Below are 19,546 nucleotides of genomic sequence, written 5' to 3'. Positions count from 1 at the left end.
CCTGAGTATAGGACGACTCCTTCGGCCCTTTCTAGTGGAGTCGTCCGGTTTCGTTTGGGGACGACTCCCTTGAAAATCTGACATTCCTGTTTTCGTTTTCGCATGAGTAGTGCCCAATGCGATTGCATGTAGTACAGCGTGGTCTGCCATCTCTGCTTCTTGTGTTTGGGAGACCGTTGCCTTGTCTTGATCTATATGGTGACCTTGGCAGGCTGTTGTCTCTTTCCCTGTACCTTGTATTTCTTGCATTAAAATTTTGGTTATGATTCCCCCTATATTGTGTAGTGTTGCCTCTTGGCCCTCTTGACCCTCTATATGATGAAGCTGGGTTTCCTCTGTAATAGGGCCTATTCCCTACGTTTTGGTTTCCATTGTAATAAAACTTATTTCCTGTATTCTGGTTTCCATTATAATAAGGTCTAATTGCTATGTTTTGGTTTTCATTATACCGTGTGCTATTCCAATTATAGTGTTGGTTTGTATAGTAGTTTGGCCTTCCCCTTTGCCTAGAGCGCCCTTGATTTTTGTTTTCGTAGCTTGTTCCTTCTAGTGGTTTAGTATTGGTACTTCCTGACCTTTCTCCGCTTATGCTTAATAATGACGTTTGTGATGTCATTTGGTTAACCAAAGCTCTTTCTCTTATTTCACTTAGTTTTAGGACTAGTGTTTTGAGCTGTTGGTGGTCTAACTCGTTTGAACTCATTAGGTAGTACGTTTCATAGTACGATGGGTGCAGGCCTTTTTCAAAATGATCCCTGAAGGTTTCGAATGTCATTTTTGGATCAACTTCATGGCATAACGAAACTATATCATAATAATATTTTTTAATGTCTTCGTTGTCCGCTTGTTTTCTTGTATTTAGTCTGAACTTAATTTTTCTTAGTGGTTGGTCCCCACTGTACTCCCTTATAAAGTCCTCTTTAATTTCTTCCCAGGTTTTGGGTTTATTTCTTTCGTTACTTGAATAGTCCCTATACCAAAAATTTGCCGGTGATTCTAAGAAATTACCTAAATATGATATTTTATATGCGTCATTCCAACCATTATTTAAAGCGGTTTTTTCGTATTTTGATAAAAATATTATTGGCGAGTCTAAGCTTGGATCGAAAAAGGGTGGGGTTATGAATTTCGGAGTAGCTGGATTTTTTGTCTCAGCTAGAGCGTTTTCGAGAGTTGTATTTGCCATTTTAGTGTTAGGGTGTTGCGGTGTATTTGTATGTGTTGTTACTTGAATTTGGTTATTTTCTACAGGAATTACAGTTGTGTTCGTGGATTGAACTTCTTCTGAAGTCGTGTTTAGTGTTGATGTGTCTTGGACCAGTGTATCTTCTTGTGAGTCAAAATCTGGGTTTGGCTCTTGAAAATGTGTTATTTTGTTTGATTGTTTTAAATTTAAAATATCGTTTGATTTTGTAGATGTAGGTCTGGGTGTCGAGGATCTCGGTGTTTGGTTTAGTGTAGAACTGCTTTTTGTGTTACCTGTTTTGTGTAATGGTAAATCAAATGTAAATTGGCTACCACAAACTTTCGCTGAATTTGGTGGTGTCCTTTTTAATGTCACTGCCGGAGCAAATACATTAGCACTCGAGCTTTGGTGCTTGGGGTTAAATTCGGAAATATTTGAAAAATCTAAGGGACCTGGTTTTTCGACTTTATTCTGTGTTTTACTGCGGGTTACAATCCCGTCTTCGTTCATTAGCGTTAACAGTATAACGATATTTATTTGTATTTTTTGTAAGTTTATTTGTAAGTTTCGTTAATTTCCGAATAATTTTATGATATATTGCTCTGTTCGATTAATTTTGGATTGCACGGTTTCTTTACTAATATTGCAACCCATTATTATTATTTAAAAAAAAAATAAATAAATTATGAAATAAATAATAAATGGAATAATAAAATTCGCTGAATTAATTAAAAAAAAACTTAAATTTAAAGTATCACCTATATTCACATATATACGATATATCTACTGAAGTATGTCAAAAAAAAAATAAAATAAAATAGACCTTAATGTCGAAGACCGCAATTATTGTATATTATTGTATTAAATTTTATATCTCTAAATTATTTTTTAAAATTATTAATTCTGTCATTTCCTCTTTATGTCGCAAATCAAAAATAAAAATAAAAGATCTTAATTAAATTTTTAATCATACTGTATAGAAAAGAAAATAAACTGTGCCTCCACTTTATGTCTAAACTGTATAGTAAAAAAAAAAAACTAACATGTCTCGCTTAAAAAAAAAAGGAAAAAGGGACGGCACCTCCACCATATGTCACACCGGGGGTTGGCCCGGTCTAGGACAAGGCCGTGTGACGGTTACATACATTGTATGTAACTGGGACCTTAAGGTACGCTTTAGCATTGAAACAAAATATAGTTTACTAAATACCTTGTATTGACAGCAAAATATAATTATAACGATTTAAGTAGAGTTACCCAAATAAAAGAGCTAATTTGACAAGAGATAAACTAAGATCGACATAACAGGATTAATAATTTAAGTACATGGGAATATGTAGCGAATTCTATAATTAAAGTGAAAGTAATGTTACGTAACTTAATAAAGTGACAATAATTGTGATCTTCTTCGATATGATAAAATGTTGTACTTACATTATTATTATTCTTGGAGCAAACATTTCACAAAGCTTTTCCGCACTGCTTTCGGTTACCTCTTCTTGCCCGAGACCCGGTCGTAACTCTGCCAAATTTCGTTCGTCGTACCCTGGTGTTAATTTTCTTTGTCAGCAGAATTTCCGGTTTTTTCCAAACCATCTTTCTGTCGACAAAGTACTTTTGCAATCTTTTTACGATGGAAATGACTTGGTTATTTCATCATGCAATCAGGAAATTGTTACTTACACAATTTGTGGGTAAATGACCTGGTATACCGAACGAATATTTTTAAGTGATTTTTATATTAATAAAATAAAATTTAAAATGTTTTTTAATGAATTATCTTCGTTTGACAATATTGGTAAAGCAATAAAATTGCTTTACCAATAACAATTTTGTAAGGTTTCTATAATATAGGAACTAAATGTTATAAATATATTGCTGAAAAAATATATTTTCTTTCAAAAAACAAATCCACGTTATACATTATATCTTTTATTTATTAATTTCCACATAGTCCATCCTCTGGTATAATTTCTGCTACCAATGTTTTAAAAGTGTCAAGCGGGCAGAATTCATCGCAGGCGGGAAGCTTTAATAACTTTGGTGTAGCGGTGCCATTATAATTTTGATAGTATATCTAAAACATAATATAATACAACAAATATCAATAAAATATAATATAGTCATATAAATATTTAGTACAGCAAATGTTTCAAAAGTTTAAAAGTTATCTATTAATTAAAGAGAAACTAAAAAAATTAAATGTTTTGGTATATTCATTTCTTAATAGGTTTATCATATACAAAAAGTTTACAAAAAAGTATTGAACTGCATGACTCTTTTATCAAAAATTAAAACTATGAATACTTAAATTTAATCATAAATGGTCATGTCATAATTTTTTAAATTGGCTTTGGCTATATATCAAGCATTCAATAATATTTTTTTGCAACTTGATTTATTTTAATATAAAAATGGTTTCATTTTTAGAAAAAGTCACACACTTTGCCAATGGTGGCCATTACGATTATTGTTATCGTATAACTATATTGAATTTACACCATATTATAAATGACATTCTGCTCATTAATGTTTTTATTTTTGACCGTTTTATTTATTAACTTTTTCCTATTTTTTTGTATAAAATAGCTTAAAAAATATAACATAATTATTGTTCGCTTTTCAAAATATTTTGAGAACGAGTGATGAACTCGAGAAATACTTAAAAATTTGCTTGTTTCCAAGCCCAATATATTTTTTTTTAAATATTCTAATTAGATTTTTTAAAAACGCGACTTTAAAAAGTTAACTATTTCATAAAAAAAGACTCAATGATTGAAAACTAAATAAGGGATGTAAATATGAAAAATTCAGTGCAAAAATACTGTGACAAATTTAGCACAATTGTAATCCTGCATAAGGTAATTTTTTTTATGTTTCAAGCTACTTCATATGAAACTTACAGTTTGGACTATTTAATCATTTCCTGCTAAAAATAAGAAAAAAACTTAGGGCTCACCATCTTGTTATGATACCCGGTATAAGACTATCTTACTTAAGCTACACGATCCTTGAATGAAAAAAGGTAAAAATGTGGAAAATCCAAGAATTTATCTTACACTTTTTTTTAAATATAATATACTCTACATATAGCTGCTCTAATGTACTTCTTTCTAAGCAAAAATTTATCAAAGTAATTTGAGGTGACAGACGATACTAAAAGTCGCAAATTCAAGACTTTTACAGGCTTAAAAACGTTTTGTGGCGTAAAGAAGTATGAGACAAGAAAATGCAATATCCTTTGCAGATATCAGGAATAGTCGCAACAAAGGTATTGGCTTTTAGTTCGTTTTCTTCGTTTAAGTTAAGTTTAAATACGCCTACTTTTATAAAAAAAAATAGGAAAATAAAAATTATTAATTTCTTAAATTTGAACTTAAAAATATATTTTCATTTTTGTTTTACAGATAAACGTTAATATTTGTTTAATGTGAAATGACCAATAAAATTCTATCATGACCACTTCGCCAAAACTTTTGGTAAAAATAACCTTAATGTTTGCTTTTATTTCTTTCTTAAAACCTAGATTCTTGTTTAGTTCTAATAAAAATTGATATTTTACTTCAAATATATAACAGGTTTTGAAAGTATTAAAGAAAGAGAAAATTAAATTTTTTACAAGAAAAAATTTTTTAAATGAAACATGTGGTTTAAATCTTTAAATGCCATTTATTTAATAAATTGTTATTAAAGAAAATTATCATTTGTGATATATCGAACAAAAATTATACGTTTCAAAAAAAACATAAATCTGTTTTATGTTTTTTTTAGTTTATCGCTCTTTATAACTAAATATAAGGTGGTTTAGCAAAAATCCCTAAATATTTTTGCCCTAATAAAAAGATTTTCATCTACTTATATTTTTAATTATTTTCGTATTTTTTTCTACAGTTGGTGTACTACTGTAAAGCTATCACAGCGTATTTCAAACTTAAGACTTTTTTTTAAATTACTAGGCTTTGATAAAATTTCTAATCGAAGATGTTTAAATTGTTTATTTTTTTTGGTACTAGGATTTTAATTTAGATGTATTGAGCATCTATTATTGATTGTCAATATTTCTTGAATCTCATAAAACCTTTCTAGTTTCGTTCAAGAAGTAGGCTATTGTAAAAGTTTTTCTTTAAATTACTAAGTTACCATTCAACTTTTAACATTGTTGAGCAGGTTTCGTTATGGTAGTGGTTATGTTACCAAACTGAAATAGGTTTGATGGACATAACTTTTCAACGCCTTCTAGAGTGTTAAGTACTGTAAGAATAACGATACACTACCCACAGCAAAATTCAATAAACATCACAAAAGTCCCTATTTATATGTTAAAGAAAATATTATATTTATCATTAATATTTATCTAGAAATCTCTACTAGAAAAGTGAATATTTCCGTAGATGCTACAAAATCAAAGAATATTTAGGCGCTGAAAACATCTTGTCGAACTTGCATTGTCTTATTTATTTAATGTAACACGACGTTTCGGTCGGTAAGTATCTCCAACCGAAACGTCGTGTTACATTAAATAAATAAGACAATGCAAGTTCGACAAGATGTTTTCACTGTACCATTGTCTACCACCTTCAAAAACATATTTAGGATCTGTTTACTGATAAATCTCAGTATGTAAAATATGAAGTGAAAAATTTAAGAAATATGCCTATTTGGATAGCCGAAAATATAAGAGCTAGATAAGACACTTTAAACGTATGGTTTGAGTTTTATGATAATAAGCTTGTCGGTTTTTATATTTTTCCAAACAAACTAATTGATGAAATTATTTTAATTTTTCTCAAAATATTTTACCAATTTGCTACGAGTGGTGGTGATGTTAATTTAAATGTGTACATAAAATGGTGGAAAATCTAAGAAGTCATTATTTCTTCACCAATTTAGAAGGACCATGCATAATTATATAAGTGATAAATAACAAGAATATTTGATAAAAACACTTTGGAATAGCAACATTATTTGATGTTAATCCAATGACAAATACTTTTGTTTCAGATGTCACAATAATAATAGTAATAATAGTCATAATAAGCAAAAATTCCTTGACAAGAAATGAATTACTCCCAATATTAGAAATATGATTCATGAAAGAGACATTATATAAAAAGGCAGTTTTAATTGGAACTGAGGATACTTAAAATAAGTATAAAAAAATATTATATAATCAGACAGATCAGAACAGAGAAAACATTTCTTTTTACGAGACTATTGATTAAAATAGAAGTAATCCAATAGATTTTCGGGTGCTAGTTTTTGATTTTTTTATGATTTCATGTTATTTAAATATTATCTTTGATTATTAGAAAGGACTGAAAAATAAAAAAAGCCAAATATTTAAAGTATAAAAACTGATATACCTTCTATTTGACTTATACCTACAGTTAAAGTTTTGTTACAGGAACTTGCTTTAATTTTATTTTTTTGTATTACTAGTCTAAGAATTATTATTATGTTTTATTTTATCTTGTTTTTCTACTGCGTTACGAGATTTAAATACTACTTTTACTTTTGTGTCCCCTACTTTTAATTCTATTTAGGCTCATATGACAAATGAAATCTTTAAGTTAATTGTTAGGCTTGAAATATATTTTAAGTTAATTTTACAAGTTTATTGTAAATTTTTAGTAGAATATTATAAAAAAAGTGTCATAATATACAAAAAGTAATACAGTGGTTATATTTTCTTTAAAAATATATTTTTAGAGCTACAAAAATCACTAATTTATACTTTATATACTTTCTGATGATTTACTTATTTATAAACATTAAGTTAAATATGCATTGGAATTTAACCTGTATAAATTAAAAAAATAGTTTTTCAGCAGCGCAGGTGTTTAATTTTTGTATTATATCTGTCAAACACCCCTAATATTTTTTAAAGAATCCAGAAAAACTCGCTGCTCATGTTAGAAATCAATAATTTAAACATCACACTTACAAAAAAATTAATACACATGTTTGTTTTCATTTTGATATTTTTTTTCTTAAAGAAATAATACATTAAAAAATTAAATAGTTCATGGAAATACCTAAAAACTTTTTTACCAGGAAAAACTAAAACTATGCCCAATCAAATTTATTTCGATTTGGAATTAGTGTCCGATAAGGCGAGTACAGAACCCAAGTTTAATAATTACTTTGTGGATGGAGTTGATACTGTTATTTAACATATACCAGAGCTGAGTATCATTCCCAATTCGAGAAATCCAACTGCCAATAATTTCTTCAGAAGTTTTGGAAAAATAACAATAACCAAATTAAGAGATTTTGAAAAACCAGAAAGGTGTAGGAGGTGCTAAAAGTGGGATCATTATCCAATGGTGTCTTCCTGGAGTCCTGAAAAATGACAACTATCATTTCGGTTTCTAGCGCACAAAATTTAAAGTGCCGTGATGAATTTGGGCCGATCAGCACAGTGTAATTTATGAGAATATACTTGACGTGTGTGCAAAGGAAGTAAGTTAATTCAACTCTGGAACAAAAATCGGATATTGGTTTCAAAACAATCGGGTTTTTTCAAGTCTGGGATCTATGATTAACTGCAACGATTTTGGTAAAGAGTACAATAAAATTATAAATAAAACAAATCAGAAGATCAATTAATTTCAGATTTAAAAAACATGTAATTTGACAAAAATCTGTCATCACCTCCTTGCCTCCAGCTTACCTCTATTTGATATGTCAAATGGTGTATAAAAATGTAAGTTTATAGACTTATCAACAGTAAAGGTGTAAAAAGATATTAAAAAAAAGTAATTTAATCAGTTTACAGAATTTATTACGTGCTTAAAATGTGCCTCGTTATTCGCGAGATAATAATAAAGTGTGTTTTGAAATTCTTCACGAACATTGGCACGTGTTTGTCCAATACCATCTCAACATTCGCAAGTACTTCGATCCTTTAATTTATTAGTATTTTCAGGTAGGGTTTTATAAACTTTGATGGAAATTTTTTTACCATATTAAATATTGTGTGACACTATGAGGCAATCATTTGACCTTCTAAAATTTAAGTGTCTTTTAAATGTAAAATGTCTTTTTATACCACACATTTTTGCTTACTTTTCACTTATGCGTCAAGCAATTTTGTTTTTTTCAGTTTGGTTAGATATGAGATTATATGCCCTTTAAAATAATGTATTACAATTATGTATTATACAGAAGTGTAGCCATTTGAAATACAAAAGTTTGAGGCTAATAAAATATTTATTATTTTCAGACTGTATAACTTACTGCATAACGTATCTATTTAACTTACCACAGCATAAAATTCAACAACTCGAGAAAATTTAAAATAGGGCTTTGAGAACGATGCTAAAATAAAACCGCTACATACCTATTAAGACTATCAGATATTCTTAATTTATTATTCGTTCAGCAAAGAATTGTGTTTAATTTTAACTTATTTATATTCAAACTTCATTTCGAATTCGGTGCAAATATTTTAAAAGTTTATTGTTGAAGTCAATACACTCTTAAAATGTTAAAGAGGGTGCATTTTAGGAAACATGGTTATAGGAAAAAAAATCTTATTTTAACTCCAGTGCGCTGTGGAAATATTTGCACCGAACTTTGTAACACCGATATATATGTGATAAGTTGTATTAATTTTTTGTTTTTCAATTTGTCTAGGCATATTTTGCTAAATAAAGATTATTATTATTATTATCGTCTAGTTATCCACATTTTTCTTATTTTATCTTCTATTTCTTTTAAATAACGTGTCTATATTATAAATCGTTATTTTAAATTATTATAAATCGTTAATTAAATAAAAAGAGAAATTTTAAACCTAAACTAGAATAATAATAAATTATGTATAGATAAATAGTTAAATAAACTAGAATTTTTTTGATAAATGGACTCTATTTTAATCTAAAGTCATTATTTTTGCCTTAAGAAAAAGTGGTAAATGCGAATCTTATGTTTTGTAACTTAATTTAACCTAGTATAATAGTAAAATATATTAATAATATAAAATAAACCATATATATTTCTTTTTTAATTTGCTAAAATAAAATAATTAATTATGATATGCCCAATTTTTAGCTCAAATTTATCCCTGAAAATATTTCCAAAGTCTGACCTAGAGGCTATTTTTTCAAATAAATTATAAAAATTAAAGTCATACCCAGTCATTAATAATAACGATGGCGTACTAACGATTACTACAATTTTTGTAAAAAGTTAAGTTTAAAGTGAGTTTTTAGTACCAGTGTTGTGATCTGAGGATAGCGGAAGGGCCCTTTTTTATATTTTGCTTCCTGTCTATTTACCTGCCGCCATCATGGTTCTTTCATCCAGTGACATTCGAGAGATCAAGTCTGTTATTATAGGAGTTTTTACCGATAAATTTCTAGAAGAAATAGCCGGTAAGGTTGCAAACATGGTCGAAAAAAAGTTTGAAGAGCAAATTCTTCTTCATACAAAGGAAATTGCTTCAGCAAAAATGGAAATCTCCGCCCTACAGAAAGAAAATAAACTATTGCGTAGCCGTTTGGATGACCAAGAACAGTCCCTGCGCATTAACAACATTCGAATTTTTGGATTTCAATCTGGTCAGAATGAAAACCTATAGGAAAAAATAACTAGACTATTTAATGAAAAAATGAATGCGAACATTCCAAATTCTGCCATAAAAAAATGCTATAGGATCGCACCAAAATTGCAAAGCAATAAGCCGCCGGCAGTACAAGCGTTGATTGAATAATAGGCCTATTATTCAATCAACGGTACTAGTGCAGCTTGCATCTGAAGCAGCCCGGGCATCAGTTCTCAAACAGCGAAAATTTTTGAAATCTACGGGTATCCAAATAAAAGAAGACCTAACAAAAGATCGATTGCGATTATTCGAAAATACGGTTAAAGTGTTTTCTTACAGGAGTGCTTGGGTTTTGCATGGTAGTGTAAATGTAAAGTGTAAGGATAATATAGTGCATCGAGTTTCCACACAGTAAGATCTAGATGACATTGTTAAAACTCAAAACTAAAAGGTACTGTAAACTCCTTAAATATTGTTTTTTTTTTTGGATTGTAAATACATATTTTTTATTTATTAAACTTAAGAGCATAGAAAGACTCGGATTTAAGAGTAATAGGTATATTACTTCTATTTATATTTACATTTTTGTAATTTTTTGGGAATTTACTTGTGTAAAATGAAAATTGGACACCTAAATATTAAATCAGTGTTTACTAACTTTAATGATTTTAGAATTTTATTTGAGGCTCAAAACTTTGATATTTTTTTTCTCACCGAAACATGGTTATCTGAAAACGATAAATCTGATGCTTTTCAAATTCAGGGTTACAAGTTTTTACGGTGCGACCGAGTCGGTAGGGGTTGAAGTATAGCGGCTTATATCAGGAATAATATTAAATTTCAAACTTTTTCTTTTGATTTTAACCTAAGTAATGAACATGAATATTTGTTTTTAAAGATTACCTTAAAGTCGGCAGTACCTTAGTCGGCGGTACCTTAGTTTGGCAGTTAAGGCTATGTATAGACCTCATGATCGAAATATAAATAGTTTTATATCAGATTGTCATAATGTTTTTTCCTACTTATGTCCCATTTTTGATCAGGTCATAGGTTTGGGAGATTTGAACACAGATTTTTTTGACCTTGACAATCCCATTGCTTCCTGTTTACAATCTTATAACTTGAGTCAAGTAATTAGTGAGCTAACTAGGACTACGCAATATACTAGCAGACTTCTGGATCCTATATTTTTAACCTGTCCTGATCGGGTAATTTCATCTGGTATCTTAGATACAAACCATATTTCGGATCATAGCCTGACGTACTGTATTTTTAATATATCTATAACAAAAGTAAAACCTAGAATAATAAATATAAGAGACTATAAAAATTTTAACTTTGATAATTTTGAACAGGATTTAGAAGGGAAGGATTGGCATAGCTTTTTAAGGGAAAATGATGTTGATATAAAGCTTAATATTTTGAACCAGCATATTCTCTCTACTTTTGATCAGCATGCGCCTATTATAACCATAAAAGTCTCTAAATGCAAAGCACCCTGGCTTACTCCTAACTTAAAACTCATTATGAAACAAAGAGATAATGCTTTACAAAAATTCAAGCGAACTCGTTTACAGTTTAATTGGGATGAGTATAAACAACGTCGTAATTTTGCATTGACTTGCGTACGGAGGGAGAAAAAAACCTATTTAGATAACTTAGCTAAAAATCACACTAATCCGAAACTTCTTTGGCAATCCTTGGGTGATTTAAATGTTAAAACCCTAAAGTCCTATGACCTACCTAAGAAATTATCTAATCCACAAGAAATTAACAATTATTTTTGCAGTTTTTTGCAAACAGTGTCACCTGACTGTGAAAATCAAATTAAATTTTTTAGTAGCAATTTTTATAATTTAAATAATTGTTTAAAAATAGAATTTGCTACAATTGAGCAGATAAGTCATATTATTAATAAGGAATTTCACTTTAATGCATATGGTGTAGATGGCATATCGGCAAAAATGCTAAAATATTGTAGCCCATTTGTTGATAAATATATTACTCACCTCATAAACTACTGTCTAGAAAAGCAATATTTTCCTCGTCTTTGGCGTACTGCAATCGGTAGGCTTATTCCAAAGACATCCGACCCTAAGGACTTTTCTGACCTTAGAATAGTCAGTATTTTGCCAACGTTTTCAAAAGTTTTTGAAAAATTTGTTTGTAAACAAATATACCAATATGTATGTAAACAAAATATAATTCCAAACTATCAGTGTGGGTTTAGAAAAAACTATTCAACGGCGACTGCCTTAGCTACAGTAATTAGTGATATAATTGAGGCCTATGATAAAGTTGATAACGTTATTTTAGCTCTTTTAGACTTTTCAAAAGCGTTTGACACCATTGATCATAAATTATTAATAGCTAAATTAAGATATTACGGCTTCCATAATTCGCTGATTAATCTAATAACTTCCTACCTAAAAGACAGGTTTCAGTGTATCTCGTGCAATGATTCTATCTCCATTTTTTCTGGTGTTCCTCAGGGTAGCGTGTTGGGTCCTTTACTGTTTTTGGTATATACTTCTAGTATTTTGCAGTCAATAAAACATTGTAAACGCTAAGCCTATGCTGACGATACACAACTTTATTTTAATTTTAATTCTGCTGATGTTTTATTGGCAAATAAATTAATTAATTAAGATCTCAAAATTGTAAGTGAACTCTCAGCACAACATAATTTAAAATTGAATGCCTCAAAATCTTTATTACTAATATTTGGCCCTAAAACGAGAATTGATTTTATTAGAGAACATTTAGATGTAAATATTAATGGTGTAGTAATTCCTAATGTTAAAACTTCAAGGAATTTGGGTATGTGGGTGAACACTGATATAAGATTTAAAATGCATGTTTCTAAGATTACACAAAAGGCCTACCTTTCGTTAAAACTTTTATATTCCAGCAGACATATCTTAAGCCAACAACTTCAAAAGAATCTATGTGAATCACTAGTGTTATCAAATTTTAATCACTGCGATTTTATCTGTGGACCATGCTTGGATATCAACACAAAGTATAGAATCCAAAAAGTTCAAAATACTTGCGCTAGACTTATATTTGGCTTAGTGCTAAAATTGAGGAGTTAGTATGGTTAAGGATGGAAGATCGTAGAGCTCTTCATGTGGGTAACTTTCTTCACAAATTAATGACATGCCCCAATGCTTTTTATTCATTAAAAGATACATTTGATTTAAGAACTTTCGTACATTCACGAGTCCTACGTATTTCAAGTTCATTTACTATTCCTCGTCATCGGACGGCCTTATTTAAACGAAGCTTTGTATATAACAGTATTAAATTATATAATAGGATTCCTGACAGGTTAAGATCTTTAACATATACCAAGTTTAAAAAAGCGTTTAAAGTTTTTATTATAAACCAGGAATTATGAAAGGTGAGTGCATCAGTTATTAAATTATTATTCTGTTAAATTTTTTATGTCTTACAATGATTATTATTATTGTTTAAAAATGGTAATATTATCTTTTGTCTAAAACTTGTAATATTTAGACATTATTAGTTTTTTTTTTAAATTATTTTGGGTACTTTTAGGTCATTACTTTAATTTTGCTAGCCAAACACAATGTATTTTTGTTTTATCTCTTTTAAGTGTAAATCTTAATTTTCTTTTGTTAATAGTGTCTTAGTAAATAAGCCATTTATGGTGCTTCAGTGGTTAAGTATGAATAGCTACTGCAGCTAGACTTCGCCACTGCTTGCACCTATACTATTAAAATATTAAATTAATGTTTTGTACTATTATTAGTATTATTAGTTTTATTATTATTATTATTATTAATTTAAAGGACTGATACCGCTCTCAAAAAAAACTCCTCATCAAAACTCGTACTATAGTTTAGTACACATTAGCAGCAAACCGATGTGTTTTAAACGTTAAAAGTCTCACTTAAATAAGGAAAGTGAAGATTTTATACCTAAGTAGAAGAAAATATTAAAAATGTGCTAATGTATATATTTTTTAAAATTTAAATCTATAATAACCTCTTTTTTAACGAATGCTTCAAGTTTGTATTAAAAATGATTTAGAAAGGATCTTGTATATTGTTATCCTTTTTATTTTAGTATAGTTAGATAAAATAGGTAGTGTTTCCACACCGTTTGCTGCAACTCCACTTTGCATCTCTTTATATTAACTAGCATTTCCAAAATATATATTATAAATTAAATAGCTTTATTTTTTTAAAAATGGTACGGTCTCATTGGAAATTTGTGTAAATTATAACAATAAACTCATATATTATTTAATAACATCTTAATGAATTTTCAAAAAATCGATTAAACGATACGCAGAAAGAAAGAGTATTTTAGAATTATAATGACCCTTTGTTTTTGAGAAGCACCAAATTTAACGCTTGCTTAAGATGTAGATTTCAGTAATAAATTTATTTTAAAACTTGACTTTGCATTAATTAGGATCAAGTGAGAACTTATTCTCATTTATAACGACGGATTGAATTAAAAGGCTTAAAACTAGAAATGTGAAGTTACCCTTTTGTGTCACGTCTTAGGGATTTAAACTTAAAATGGCAATTAGTTATTTTCTTTTACAGAATAATGATGGTGGAGTTTAAAGTAATTGTTTAAAAGTAACGAAATAATGATTAAATTTCAAATTTGAAACAATTTTATGTTCATGCTCACACTAAAATAAATAAAGGCTTTACTTTCTGGAAAGAAATGTTATTAATGTTAGACATTATCTAATCTGCTAGGAAAATATATATTTGGCAGTGCGGTTTAATCTGTACAGATGATTAATGAAGCGAATAATATAGTTGAAGTTCAATTATCCCCTATTATGGTAAATAATTTGTTTCCAGAAAGTAGGTTAGCAGCATTGCGTTGTAACTAACATATTTTGAATAACGATAGTTAGTAGCTCACAATAAAAATTTAATATTTTATTCAGTAAGTGCTAAAAAACGTAAAAGCTTTAATATAAATAAGTGTGTAAACATTTTTTTAGTTAACAAATTTAAATCTGAGATTTATTTGTAATTTACTAAAGGTTCTACATAACTCTTTGTTATTCGTAATTAACTTAAATAAAACGCCTTACTAATTTTGATACACCTGCGTTTTATTTATTTAGTGTATTTTTTTGTTTATTATAGAGTTAATACGATAAAATTTAAGGTTAATTTTTGTACTACTACTTACTAAATATTTAATCACTCTTTTTATAAAACTACTTAATATATAGGTAATTTTAAAACGAATGTTAAAAGGGACTTTTTAAAAGGATTTGTAAAAAAGTTTTACCTAATAAAATTAATATTATTTTTAGCCTATAAATAATCATTTATTACCAATATTATTTACATTCATGAATTCAATGGTAGATCATCGGGCCAATATAAAATATATTAATAACAATAATTATGGCAAATTAATTTACACAATTCAAAACTGCAATTTTTAATGCATACTGATGTCTAACAGTTATTTTGATTTACCAAATTTATTCAATATTAGCTTTATGCACTTTTTGATCAAATTTTAAAGAATACTTGTTAGTTCTATACCCGATAAATATTAGGTAGTTTTTTGTCAAAGATTTGGAATATTTTGGCGAACTTAGTTACTTAATTAAAAGTTCTTCAAGCATATTTTTAAGCGTTTATAATTTTATTTTAACAATAATAACTTAATTTTTAGTTAATTTAAGTTTAATAAATATCAAAAAAATATCCCTGAATAGTGGCATTTTCTGTTAACACTAATTATTTTGTTTTTTACTTTATCAATTGCCTATTTAATAACTAATGCCTATTAAAATATCATTCATTATCGAAATGTAAGTTTTCGTTATAATTTGTTACTGTTATGTTGGAGATATTTTTTTTATATTTTATATGCTTATTTTTTTTATAAGGATCAAAGGCTTAGTAATTAGTAACTTACTGATTCTAAAAAAACTTTTTTCTTATTAACTTTTTAGCACAGCATGAAAATATATTTAGAAATAGAGATAATTTAAAATACACGTAATTCTGCAAACTCTTTAATAATTATCGATTATACAATAAGATATCACCGGTTTGCCAATTAAATTGAAAAAATAAATACCGTTATTTCGTCTGAGTATACCCTAAGCAGTTTTTGCATTTATTATGTTTATACTTACGGTAAAATCCATACAAATAGTTATTTTCAAATTTATTGCAAAAAGAGATCTCTTGAACTATCAAATAAAACTTAAGTTGTAGTTGATTGGATACTCCTTTGTAAATAATTTAAAACGGTTCATTACAAATGTTCTTAAACTATTAACTTTATGAGCATATATTTCTGTTTTATCAAATATATCAAAAAAAGTGTGCTAAATTAAATTTTAAAATCCTAATTTAACATCTTTTTAATTTAAAAATTTTAGACTTTGGCTTCTTATTTTAATCCTGTAGCAACTCTCTGAATTCAGAAAAAAATATGTTGGTGTAATTTTTCTTTATTCATTTTTGAAAATCGTTGTTCACCTAATATGCAAGCAGATACCTTTTCCTGTTATTAATTTAGACTTATTTCTAATAAATGCCATTTTATATCTTCTTTTTTGTAAGCAAGAGGAAAAAGCAATGTTATGCTTTGTTCATTATTTTATGATTAATACATGCATATAAGTTCCGCGTTAATTCGATAAAAATTAGAGACAAGATTTTTTGAGAAAATGCTCAGACCCGTCGATTTTTTTAAATTTTAAGTTGCGCATTATCTTACATAAATTTTTGTAAACAGGGTGGAACAAAAAAAAAGATATCACGTCATCGGTAATTTTTTTAAATGGAATGCTATATTTTTTATTGCATTTATAAAATATAGACGAAATTCCAAGCAAGTTCCGTATAACACACCTTATCTCAAAACGCAACTGTTTCCGAAATATTGACATTTAAATAATAAGAAAACAAATAAGTACGTCTATTTACAAATTAAGGTAAAATCTAGGATAAAAATAATGTTATAAACACTGCCAATTGTTTCTATTTCCATGGTTTCACTTGTAAAGAATCTCCTTTTTCGAATGTCACTGTCAGTTCGAAAATTAATAGTTTTTATCAGAATAAATTATGGCTAATTTAACAGAAACCCAACGAATTAAAATTTTGATGATGCTAGAGTACGGGGATCGAGTACGAACGCAAAAAGAAGTAAGTGAACTTTTTAATGCCAAATACCCAAACCATCCTATTTCTCAGTCAACAGTTAGTAGAATAGAGCACAAATTCATAACTTCAGGTCATGTTAGGGATTTGCCAAGATCAGGTAGTCCAAAAATTTCTGAAGAAACAAAATTAAACGTTCTGCTCTCTGTCGAAGAAAATCCAAACATTGCGACTTCACAAATTTCAGTTGATTATAATATAGCCGGAACGTCAGTAAGACGCATCTTAAAAGCAAATAAATACAACCCTTATAAAATTAGACTAATACCCGAATTAAATGAGGACGATCCTGATCGAAGAAACCAATTTTGCGAGCAAATGATGAACATTTGCAATATTTACCGTCAGTTTGTGTTACAAGTTTTGTTTTCGGATGAACCAACTTTTTGTTTAAACGGAGTTGTAAATCGGTAAAATTGTCGGTACTAGTCAGTATCAAATCCACACTGGGCAACTGAGACTCATACACAGTATCGTAAATCTATTTTTGGTTGGGCTGGTATTATGGAAAATAAAGTAATAGGGCCATACTTTTTCGAAGAAAACTTAACAGGACAACGCTATTTGAATTTTCTTCAATAAGATCTTATCCCTACTTTGGCTGCCCTATACCCAGACAAACAACAAGACCCTGCTGTCCCGACAGATAATTTGTGGTTTCAGCAAGACGACGCACCGCCACATTTCTTTCAAAATGTCCGTAATTACTTGGACACAGTGTTCCCAGGAAGATGGATAGGATGAAGAGGGTCAATAGAGTGGCCGGCCAGGTCACCAGACCTAAACCCCTGTGACTATTTTCTATAGGGGTTCCTGAAAAGTAAAGCTTATATTGAAAAGCTAAACAACGTAGACTATTTGAAAAATGGAATTAGATATGAAATTAGACGTATATCACCTGAAATAATTGATAGTGTTTTACATGAGTTTGTAAACCATCTTGCTTTTTGCCAAGAAGTAAATGGGGATCAGTTGAACACTTGATACATTAATAAGAGTTTTCACGGTTTATAACATTTTATCTTTCATTTTATCTTAATTTGTAAATAGACGTACTTACTTGCTTTCTTGTTGGTTAAATGTAAATATTTCTGAAACAGTTGAATTTTGAGATAAGGTGTGTTATACGAAACTTGCTTGGAATTTCGCTTATATTTCATAAATGAACTAAAAAATATAGCATTCCATTTAAAAAATGACCGTTGACGTCATATCTTTTTTTTGTTCCACCCTGTATACAAAAATTTATGTGAAATAATGCGCAACTAAAATAAAATACGACAGGTCCAAGCGTTTTCTCAAAAAATAATGTCTCTAATTTTTATCGAATTAGAGACATTATTTTTTGTTTGTAGTTTATTCATTTGTAGAGTAATATAAACCGAGGTAGCAACAAAAAGCCTAGGACCAATATCGTCAGGCCGAGTGCCGTAATTAGTTATAATAAATCTTATAATTATTATTCTTTTTAATTAGAGTTATATAATGAAGATCAGATAAAGGTAAAGGTTTTGTTTTGTATAAGATATTTCTCTGGTTGGTCGATTAAGAAGTCAAAGTACTTAATTTGTCTTTTGAATTATCAAGTAAATAAAAAAGCTAAAACCTTAAACTTCAAAGCATCTTCAATAAAAGTTGGTTACGGTGTATTTACTTTAAAATAAGAAAATAAAATAAACACAAAATTTTAACCACGGAATAGCTCACTTACAGAACTTTAAAAGACAATTTGTAAGTTAATCCAGTACCAAAAATAAAAATTAAGCACTAATAACCTTAGTTAATAATCAGTAATCTTTAATTACTGATTAATATCTTTAATAATTAGTAATCTTTCTATTTTAAACACTAATAGCTTATAATCTGATGCAAAAATCTTGACCTCTGGAAGTCTCAAAGAATAAAATATATATAAAATATATATAAAGTCCCAACAGTTGAACTTCAGCAACGTGACTATCAAATTTTATTTGTGAAACCAATAATAGACCCAAATTGCGACTCCTGTCCACATATTTAAGTAAAATATAATTAATAGAAATCTTTTTATTACCTTTCTAGTCAACCTTAGCCTTACTTGAAAATAATATCACGTTAGATTTAGCAAAGTTTAAATTTAACTTATGTTCTAATGATAAATAGCAAATTTGCGCAAGTTCATTATTAGTCACGTTGCTGGTCTCATTGAAGTTATGAAGGGTAAAATGAAAAATACAGCTCCTAATCATCATATAGGCAACAATCTTGCAGTGTTTTAAAAAGGTTATTAAATGCGATATACAGATAATAAAAAGTTAAAAACCCAAAATCGAGCCCTGTGGAACTCCAGATAAAATATTGAGCTTTTCAGTACAATTACCTTTATATGATATGCTTTGAGTACTTTGAGAAAGATACAAAATAAGTAATTTCAGAGCAGGTATATCAAAGCCATAAATTCCTAAATCAGTAACTGATGGTAAATCGCGTCGAATGTTTTTGAGTAGTCGAGCAAAATAAGCAGCGTAGTAAACCCTTTCAAGTACCTTCAAAAATATCATGTGTAACGCAAATGCTGTGTTGAAGAAAAACTGATTTTCTGATGCTATTTTATTAATATCACAATATTTAAACATTTGA

The 19,546-nt window shown here is 28.7% G+C and overlaps 2 protein-coding genes across 3 annotated transcripts in view; one reads left to right on the top strand and one right to left on the bottom strand.

Moving 5' to 3' along the window:
• LOC126735622 (nephrin-like) overlaps positions 1 to 19,546 on the top strand; it is a 1,136,035-nt gene that overhangs the window by 263,795 nt on the left and 852,694 nt on the right. The window lies entirely within an intron of this gene.
• LOC126735626 (venom acid phosphatase Acph-1-like) overlaps positions 3,060 to 19,546 on the bottom strand; it is a 67,140-nt gene continuing 50,653 nt past the window's right edge. For both annotated transcript variants that reach the window (XM_050439685.1, XM_050439684.1), the window contains exon 7: positions 3,060 to 3,263. In XM_050439685.1, coding sequence (XP_050295642.1) covers positions 3,126 to 3,263 — 138 coding nt within the window. In that variant the 3' untranslated portion in view covers positions 3,060 to 3,125. The remainder of the gene's footprint in view (positions 3,264 to 19,546) is intronic.

This window comes from Anthonomus grandis, chromosome 4, assembly GCF_022605725.1.
Source record: "Anthonomus grandis grandis chromosome 4, icAntGran1.3, whole genome shotgun sequence".
In the NCBI taxonomy this organism is placed as follows: domain Eukaryota; kingdom Metazoa; phylum Arthropoda; class Insecta; order Coleoptera; family Curculionidae; genus Anthonomus; species Anthonomus grandis.
This window is presented reverse-complemented; position numbering and strand designations above follow the sequence as displayed.